Below are 10,248 nucleotides of genomic sequence, written 5' to 3' on the forward strand. Positions count from 1 at the left end.
CTCGCTCCTTCTTCTGTTTCTGCCTCTCTATCTATTTCTGTCCTCCCCCCGCCACATCATTGCCTCTCTCTCATTCCGTCTTATCTCTTTACCTTTCTATTTCTCATTCTTTTTTCTCTGTAACTCTTTTTTTCTGTCCCCTTTTTGGTCTCTCTTTTTTCTCTGTCTCTTTCATTCCCTGCCATTGGGTTTTCTCTGTGTCTCATTCTCAATTCCTAAATTGCAGCAAACAAGGGACAAAAGGACCCTGCAATACGCCTTGGGGTAAGGTGGGCCCTGCCCTCTGAGGGCACTGACTGAGCTCACTCAAGCAGGATTGGTGAAGACGATGTCTAGGCTGGAGAGGGCTGCTGTCTGTCTCTTCGGCTGGAGGGACAGAGCCCTGGCTTTGAAGTGGTGGCACCATCTCACTCCAGGGCCATGTCTGGATTAGCCACTGTCTGGGCATTTTTTCCCCTTGCCCAACCCACTCAGTCCCCTGGGGTGGAAAGGAAGGGGTGCTGGGCATCTGGACCAGAGCTGCATCCAGAGGTCTTTGCCAGGTTCCCAGGAGGCAGCATCCTCTGGGTTAGCACTGCTGGAGAACGCTCAGGGTCTGGTGCTCCCTTATCTCTTTACCTTTCTATTTCTCATTCTTTTTCTCTATAACTCTTTTTTTCTGTCCCCTTTTTGGTCTTTTTTCTCCATCTCTTTCATTCTCTGCCATTGGGTTTTCTCTGTGTCTCATTCTCAATTCCTAAATTGCAGCAAAGCGGAGACAAACCTACCCTGCTTCGTGCCTACCCCTTCCAGGCAGCCGGCTCTGATTGCACGAGGCAGACCTGTGACCCCTCCATCCAGCTATGCCCCTGCTGCCTAGCACCGTGGGCCTGGCAGGCCTGCTCTTCTGGGCTGGCCAGGCAGTGAACGCCTTGATGATGCCTAATGCTACCCCGGCCCCAGCCCGGCCCGAGAGCACAGCTGTGCGGCTCCCGAGTGGCCTGGGGGTGCCCAGGTACCGCCAGAGGCGCCACATCTCTGTGAGAGACATGAATGCCTTACTGGATTATCACAACCACATCCGGGCCAGCGTGTACCCACCTGCTGCCAACATGGAATACATGGTGAGTCCCCATGCCTGCCCCCCACCCCCTGCAGTGCCCCTTCTGGCGAATGCAGCCAACTCATCTTGGCCTAGAATGACTGGCTTTTAAGAGCTGGACCATTTGCCTGCCTGGCCCCCCTAGCCGGTATCTGGGTGTCAACCTGTGGAAAGGGCAGGAGTTAATCTGCCCATTTTACAGATGAGGAAACTAAGGAAGTTACACAGCTCTTCCAGTGAGTCAGGGGCACGGGACTACTATGTAAGGGATGCCTTTGTGCGCCAGGCACTATACGTTAGTATCATCTCCATTTTCCCGAGGAAGAAACTGAGACTCAGAGAATTGATTTGCCCAAGGTCACCCAGCCAGGATTTCAATCCAGGCCTGCCTGCTGCCACCTGGCATCACCACAACTGTTAACCATCGCAATCCCCTACCCAAGAATTTCGGCTCCCCACACTGGGGACCCGCAGGGGGTGTGTGGCTGGTGCTTTCCATGCTCTTGTCTCTTTGCCCTAAGGGTTTGACTGACACACCCACACCATCCTCCACAAGCCCCTGGAGGCAGGCTTGGAGCAGTGGGGACAGGTGCTGGGGAATCTCAGGCTAAGGAAAACCAGCAGCTGACCAGTAGAGGAAGCTGGGATGTCTCCCCTCAAAGAGGCAGGGCTGGTGGCTCTCACTCCAGCCCCCAAGAAGTCAGAGGAGGGCACCAACCTCTTTCTTACAGCTCCTCCCCCAGGGCCATTGTCCAAAACCAGCCTAGATGGGTTTCCAGCCCACCCAGAGATGTCTTTAGGGAGTTTGCCAGTCTGCCCCCTGAAAGACCAACACATGCCACTCGATAGCTTGAAAACTTTTTCATCGTATCCATTGACTTATACTTGGAGTACACTTGGAACCAGGCACCATGCTAAGCCTCATGGACACTGCTGGGAACAGAATGGGCAAGGCTCCTTCTTTCATGGAGCTGACATTTTAGTGGGAATAAGAAAACAAGCATCAACAACAAGATATTAATATATATAAGATAACGTGAGGCGGCAATACGGTTTTGGGAGGGGTGGGAATAGGAGCTGGGATGGCAGGCAGCTAGAGCACAGGGGAGTCATTGACTTGTTCATTCGTTAGCACCTAGAACGCCCTCCATTTTTCAAACAAATGGCACATTTACTGAGCACCTGTTGTGCGTGTGTGGCACCTGCCCTAACAGCTGTTTAATGACTACAGGCGTCATGGGGCAGAAAGGGTTCGATGTTTCACCAGGGACTCCAGGGAGGGCATGAACATGTAGGTTTCATGTTTAGCCTGCTCCTCCCCTCAGTTTACCCCATTGTAGCATGAGGGAAGCATTCCTCTGCTCTCCCTAAAAGACTGGGCCAGAGAGCTGGGTGCGGTGGCTCACGCCAGCAATCCCAGCACTTTGGGAGGCCGAGGCGGGTGGATCACCTGAGGTCACGAATTCCAGACCAGCCTGGCCAACATGGTGAAACCCAATCTCTACTAAAAATACAAAAATTAGCTGGGTGTGGTGATGGGCCCCTGTAATCCCAAGCTACTTGAGAGGTGGAGGCAGGAGAATCGCTTGAACCTGGGAGGCGGAGGTTGCAGTAAGCCTAGATCCTGCCAGCCTGGGTGAAACTCTATCTAAAAAAAAAAAAAAAAAGATTGGGCCAGACAACCCTGGGAAGGTACCTGGACCCCTCTTTGGATGCCCCATTTCTCCCTCCCTAGCTGACTTCTACTCACAGAATAGGCTGTCCATCTCAACAGCCTTTGTCCCAGCAGCCCTTCTCTCACTGCCCCAAGAAAGTTTGGCTCCCATTTCTCATTCTCACACCAACCGGGACTATAATGATCAGCGACTCGTTGAAGGCCTTGTTGCCTTGCTACCCTGAGTCCTCAGTGCCTAGAAATGTTGTTTGATATTTGATGAATGAACAAATCCTATCTCAGAGAATCCCAGAAAGTCAGAGCTGGAAGGGAACTTGTATTTTATTGACATATTTTCCGGTTATAAAACTTGGGGAATTCATACATTGGAAGGTTATAAAACTGTTAAGGAGGATGAGGAGGGCATTCACCATGTACTGATGGGGAATAATCCCTAAGACAAAAGAGCAAGGTGCAGAATAGAATGCTGCCATTTGCATATGTGTATGTGTGTGTGTGTGTGTATCTATATATAGAGAGCTGCTTGTACAGGTACAGAATATATACCCGTATACAGAGGACACAAGAAGCAGTGGTGACTGCCTCTTGGGATGGCATGCAGGGTGGTGGGGTTGGGGGACAAGTATAGGAGAGAGATGAGACTTTCTACTGTTCCTCCTTGGATATCTATTTTTGTTGTTGTTGTTGACACAGAATCTCGCTGTTGCCCAAGCTGGAGCGCAGTGGCATGATCTCAGCTGGCTGCAACCTCTGCCTCCTGGGTTCCAGCAATTCTTGTGCCTCAGCTTCCCAACTAGCTGGGACCACTGGCACACACCACCATGCCTGACTAATGTTTTTTTTTTTTTTTTTAAGACAAAGTTTCACTCTTGTTGCCCAGGCTGCCGTACAATGGTACGGTTTCGGCTCACTGCAACCTCCGTCTCCCAGGTTCAAGCGATTCTCCTGCCTCAGCCTCCTAAGTAGCTGGGATTATAGGTGCCCACCACCACACCCGGCTAATTTTTATATTTTTAGTAGAGACAGGGTTTCACTATGTTGGCCAGGCTGGTCTCGAACACCTGACCTCAGGTGATCCGCCCACCTCGGCCTCCCAAAGTGCTGGGATTACAGGTGTGAGCCACCATGCCTGGCCTAATTTTTGTATTTTTAGTAGAGAGGGGGTTTCTCCATGTTGGCCAGGATGGTCTCAAACTCCTGACCTCAAGTGATCTGCCTGCCTCAGCCTCCCAAAAGTGCTGAGATTACAGGCGTGAGCCATCATGCCCAGATGAATATCTTACATATTAAAATTATGCATATTTTCACAATTTAAAAAAGCCTTTGAATTAAACATTTTTAATGTTAAAATAAACACATTTAGAAGATACTGCAAGGCCGGGTGTGATCCACCTGCTTCAGCCTCCCGAAGTGCCCTGTAATCCCAGCACTTTGGGAGGCTGAGGCAGGTGAATTGTTTGAGGCCAGGAGTTGGAGACCAGCCTAGGCAACATGGCAAAACCCTGTGTCTACAAAAATTAGCCAGGTGTGGTGGCACACGCCTGCAGTCCCAGCTACTCAGGAGGCTGAGATGGGAAGATGGCTCGAACCAGAAGGCAAAGGTTGCAGTGAGCTGAGATGGCGCCAGTGCACTCCAGCGTGGGTGACAGAGTGAGATCCTGTCTCGAAAAAGAAAAGAAAAGAAAAAAAGAAAGAAAGAAAAAGAAAATACTGTAAATACGATTTAAGAATTAGTTCTTTTCTCATCCTTCTGGGTTCAGTCAGTTCCAGGGACTGCTGAGAACTCCTGTATGAACACCCTCGACCCTGCTCAGAGCAGAGCCCAAGCTCCGAGTCGAGAGATCTGGGTGCGGACCCCAGCTCTGGTATAGACTCATGGTTGCCCTTCAAGTCATCAGCGAGCTGAGCCTCAGTCTTCTACTTTGTCACGGTGGTTTGTTGCAGGGTTCCAGGGAGATGGGGGAGAACTGGCACCAGGTAAATGTGCATCTCTGGACACGGTTGTGATGATGGTGGCTATTCCCCTGGGGAATTTCATTGCCTTTCTTTCCCCAGGTCTGGGACAAGCGGCTGGCCAGGGCTGCCGAGGCCTGGGCCACCCAGTGCATCTGGGCACATGGGCCTTCACAGCTGATGAGATACGTGGGCCAGAACCTCTCCATCCATTCTGGCCAGTGAGTGACCCTCTGCCCTTCCTTCACTCAGTCATTCAACAAACACTCATTGAACACTTACTCTGTACCAGGTGCTGCACTTGACACTGGGATACAGTGGCGAGCAAGGCAGACAAGCTCTCCACCTGCAGGGAGCCTGCATTCTAGTTAGGAGGGGCAGGCAAAACCCTATCAAAATTGTGTATACATTGAATTGAGGCAAGTCTTGTTTTGAGAACAAACAAGTGCACAGATCGTCATGGAAAGTGAGGAGGGATTGGAAGACTCAGAAAATAGGATAAGGGGGCCGGGCACAGTGGCTCACACCTCTAATCCCAGCACTTTGGGAGACTGAGGTGGGCAGATCACTTCAGGCCAGTAGTTCAAGACCAGTCTGGCCAGCATGGTGAAACCCTGCCTCCACTAAAAATGCAAAAATTAGCCCAGCATGGTGGCGCATGCCTGTAATCCCAGCTACTTGGGAGGCTGAGGCAGGAGAATCACTTGAACCCAGGAGGTACAGGTTGCAGTGAGCTGAGATTGCGCCACTGCACTCTAGCCTGAGTGACAGAGTGAGACTGTGTCTCAAAAATAATAATAAATCAATAAAGTAAAATAAAAATAAGGGGATAAAATAAAATAAAGGTAAGTCTGAGAATGGCAAACCCACCCTTCTGGCCTGACTTTCTCACCGCCATTCTGACTCCCGAGTCGGAATCTGGGGATCTTCTGACCTGGGTGGCCTTGGGAAGTTATTTCTACTTTCTAAACTTCTAAACCTTGGTGTCCCTGTTTCTAAAACAAAGGTGTTAGCCTAGCTCAGTTCTTTCCAGACTTGCGGATTTCACAGGCCTATACAATTGCAAAAAGACATCTGTGAAACTGCTACAAGATTGTCAGATTTTTATTTTGCCAAATAAGGATGTTAGAAAAACAACGACCTTCCCATCTTCGCCATTCTGCCATCACCCCGGGGAGAGTGGGAAAGAATTAAGACCAGTCTTTTCAAGTGAGCTCAGTGGAAATTCAAGGCTCTGCGTTTTTTCATGTCCTTGACTGGTCACGACCAGCACCAGCATCTGAGAGCCGTGAATGGTCACTCAGAGCCCTACAGAGCAGATGTCGGGTGATGCCTCCATTTCACTTCCCCTCTCCCCTGCCAGTGAACTCTTCCTGCCAGACTCCACCCCTACCCATGGCCATCATTTGAGAGGCTCACAGAGAGAAAGAAAGCAGTGTTAGAGACGAAGCTGTGCTGTCGTAAATTACGGATGTGCATTCTTCCAGATTTTCTCCCTCACTAGTCATTTATGTATATTTTTATGTATTTGTGCCTCTGTCAAATATGTGTGATAGAAAAAGCCCTCAAAGGCCGGGGGCAGTGGCTCGTGCCTGTAACCCCAGCACTTTGGGAGGCCGAGGCGAGCGGATCACCTGTGGTCAGGAGTTCGAGAACAGCCTGGCCAACATGGTGAAACCCCGTCCGTACTAAAAATATAAGAATTAGCCAGGCGTGGTGGTGCACACCTGCAGTCCCCGCTACTTGGGAGGCTGAGGCACAAGAATTGCTTGAACCCAGAAGGCAGAGGTTGTAGTGAGCTGAGATCACAGCACTGCACTCCAGCCTGGGCAACAGAGCAAGACTCCGTCTCAAAAAAAAGAGAAAAAGCCCTCAGGTCTCCCCAGATGGCTTTTCAGACTGCAAAGGGTATCTTAGGGTGTCACACCAGTATCTGCCTTCTCCTCACATCTTGGAGGCCTAGGAGATGGTCCAAGGAGCCCTTCCTTCCCTAAAATGCAAGCTCCCCCATCTGAGATGCACCTCCTGCCTGGCCCTCTGTATGACAGTAACACGTATGCTTTGTTGAGGACTTACCATGTGCTAGGTACAGGGAGGCACTTCACAAGCGTTCAGAACATGCCTGTGAGGCAGGGGCCACCACCCTCCTGCTCCCAGATAGGAAACTGAGATGAAGGAAAGGAAGCAAAGTGACTCACGCAAGGTCACCAGCAAGTTGGCGGCCGAGCCACTTTTCCATCCTCTCACCCAGCTTCTTCCATGTCCCCCGCCTCCCCAGGTACCGGTCCGTGGTGGATCTCATGAAGTCCTGGTCTGCGGAGAAGCGGCATTACTTGTTTCCCGCCCCGAGGGACTGTAACCCACGCTGCCCCTGGCACTGCGACGGCCCCACCTGCTCCCACTATACCCAGGTACTCCCGTCAGGGCTGGGGACCCTGGGATAACACATCCTGCCGCCTTAGAAGAAAAGGAATGTATGGAGCAGATATGAGAATGCAAACAAAGACCTTTATGAGCTTCTTTTCACCAAAGAAGCATATTCCTGGAAAGTTGTGTGCACACTGAACTGAGGTGAATCGTTTTTGTTTTTGTTTTTTGTTTGTTTGTTTTTTGAGACAGAGTCTCACTCTGTTGCTGAGGCTGGAGTGTAGTGGTGAGATCTCGGCTCACTGCAACCTCCACCTCCTAGGTTCAAGCGAAACTCCATCCCCACCCCCAAAAATCAAAATAGTTATATATATATAAAGAAAGAAAACGACTGGGTGCAGTGGCTCGCGCTTGTAATCCCAGTAACTTGAGAGGCTGAGATGGCAGGATTTCCTGAATGCAGGAGTTTGAGACCAGCCTAGGCAACATAGCAAGACCTCATTTCTAAAAACCTTTTTAAAAATAGTGAGCCTTGGCCAGGCGACGTGGCTCATGCCTGTAATCCCAGCACTTTAGGAGGCCAAGGGCGTGGATCGCGAGGTCAGGAGATTGAGACCATCCTGGCTAACACAGTGAAACTCCATCTTTACTGAAAATACAAACAATTAGCCAGACATGGTGGCATGTGCCTGTCATCTCAGCTACTTGGGAGGCTGAGGCAGGAGAATCACTTGAACCGAGGAGGCAGAGGTTGCAGTGAGCCAAGATCGCACTACTGCACTCCAGCCTGGCCAACAGAGCGAGACTCTGTCTCAAAAAAAAAAAAAAAAAAATAGTGAGGCTTGATGGTGCACACCTTTAGTCCAAACTACTTGGGAGGCTGAGACAGGAGGATCACTTGAACCCAGGAGGTTGAGATTGCAGTGAGCTATGATCCTACCACTGCAATCCAGCCTGGGTGACAGTGAGACCCACCTCTCTAAAAATAATAATTTAAAAAAGAAATGAATAGAAAAGTATAGAAAATATATTGGCTGGCCGGGTGTGGTGGCTGACACGTGTAATCGTAGCACTTTGGGAGGACGAGGTGGGCAGATCACCTGAGGTCAGGAGTTCAAGACCAGCCTGGCCAACATGATGAAACCCCATCTCTACTAAAAATCCAAAAAATTAGCTAGGTGTGCCGGTGGGCGCCTGTAATCCCAGCTACTCGGGAGGCTGAGGCAGGAGAGTCACTTGAACCCAGGAGGCAGAGTTTGCAGTGAGCCACTGCACTTCAGCCTGGGCGACAGAGCAAGATTCTTTCTCAAAAAAAAAAAAAAAAAGAAAAGAAAAGAAAGAGAAAGAAAGAAAATATGTTGGCTAATAAAAAAAAGAACAAAATCATGTATTTTTGCAGGAACATGGATGGAGCTGGAGGCCATTATCCTTAGCAAACGAATGCAGGAACAGAAAACCAAATACAACATGTTCTCATTTATAAGTGGGAGCTAAATGATGAGAACACATGGACATAGGAGGGGGGAACAACACACACTGGGGCCTGTCAGAGGGTGCAGGGCAGGGGGAGAGAAAGCATCAGAAAAAATAACTAAAGAGTACTAGGCCTAACTCCTGGGTGATGAAACAATCTTTACAAACCCCCGTGACAAGAGCTTACCTATGTAACAAACTGAACATGTCCCCCTGAACTTAAAACAAAAGATAAACAATCCAAAAAAGAAAAGAAAAAGAAGAAATCCAGACACTTTATTTCAAATTATTAAAAACATTAGATGGCTGGGCACAGTGGCTCGCACCTGTAACCCCAGTACTTTGGGAGGCTGAGGCGAGTGGATCTCCTGAGGTCAGGAGTTCAAGACCAGCCTGGACAACATGGCAAAACCCCATCTCTACCAAAAATACAAAAAATTAGCTGGGCATGGTGGTGCACGCCTGTAGCCCCAGCTACTCGGGAGGCTGAGGCAGGAGAATCACTTGAACCTGGGAGGCAGAGGTTGCAGTGAGCCAAGATATCACCACTGCACTCCAGCCTAGGTGACCGCGAGACTGTCTCCAAATAAATAAATAAATAAAAGCATTAGTGACTGTCAGAAAAAAGAAAATATATTGGCTAGTCTGAAGGTAGTGCTTTCTCTCAATTGATTGTTTACAGTCAGTTACGGATCCAACTCCCTTCTCACAGCTGCACTTGACTGAGTGCAGTATGAAATGAAGGAAAACATATCACACATGATAACAAGATAAGGCTAGTGATTCATAAAATTCTTGTTCAAATTGTGTGTATATGTGTGTCTATTTGTACACCTGTAACAATATACAAATTATTCCCTACTGTTGCAGTAAAAAAAAAAAAAAAGATTGAGAAACATTATGTTACAATATAAATGCCTCCGTTTCCTCCCCCAACACCTTGGAACAGGCAGACTGTCTCTCCCAGGAAGACCTCACCTAATGCAACTGCACAACCCCAGGGAGCCTGGGTCCCACTGAGCCCTTCTCACAGCCTCCACTGTCTCTGTCCTTCATCAGATGGTGTGGGCATCCTCCAATCGGCTGGGCTGCGCCATCCACACCTGTAGCAGCATCAGCGTCTGGGGCAACACCTGGCATCGGGCAGCATACCTGGTCTGCAACTACGCCATTAAGTAAGTGCCCGCATCTAAGGCAAACGGGGCCCTGGGGCAGGAGGGTGGGTCCTGAGAAGTCAAAGAAAGATACAGTCCCTATCCCTTCTTCATTCTAAGTGCCCTCAATACCATATAATTTGGGTAGTTTTAAGAGTTTATTAAGGCCGAGCATGGTGGTTCATGCCTGAAATCCCAGCACTTTGGGAAGCCAAGGTGGGCAGATCCCTTGAGCCCAGGAGTTCAAGATCAGCCTGGGGAACACGGCAAGACCCTGTCTCTTAAAAAAAAAAAAAAAAAAAAAAAAATTAGCTGAGTGTTGTGGTGCTTATCTGTAGTCCTAGCTACTGGGGGAGGAGTGAGACAGGAGGGTCACATGGGCCCGGGGGTAGAGGCTGCAGTGAGCCATCATCATGCTACTGCACTCCAGCCTATGCAAGAGTTAGAAACTGTGTAAGAGTGAGAAACTGTCTCCAAAAAAAAAAAGTCAATTAATAGTCCTTCCTTCCTTCCTTCCTTCCTTCCTTCCTTCCTTCCTTCCTTCC

General features: G+C 49.3%; 1 protein-coding gene across 1 annotated transcript in view; it reads left to right on the forward strand.

Annotated features, from left to right (window-relative positions):
* Positions 1–842: 842 nt before the first annotated feature.
* The window catches only part of R3HDML (R3H domain containing like), a 13,189-nt gene continuing 3,783 nt past the window's right edge, over positions 843–10,248 (forward strand). Inside the window, exons 1-4 of the mRNA XM_023227890.1 lie at positions 843–1,103; positions 4,812–4,930; positions 6,988–7,120; positions 9,609–9,724. Of these exons, the coding sequence (XP_023083658.1) occupies positions 843–1,103; positions 4,812–4,930; positions 6,988–7,120; positions 9,609–9,724 (629 nt within the window). The remainder of the gene's footprint in view (positions 1,104–4,811; positions 4,931–6,987; positions 7,121–9,608; positions 9,725–10,248) is intronic.

Source organism: Piliocolobus tephrosceles, chromosome 20 (genome assembly GCF_002776525.5).
Source record: "Piliocolobus tephrosceles isolate RC106 chromosome 20, ASM277652v3, whole genome shotgun sequence".
NCBI classification, from domain to species: Eukaryota; Metazoa; Chordata; class Mammalia; order Primates; family Cercopithecidae; genus Piliocolobus; species Piliocolobus tephrosceles.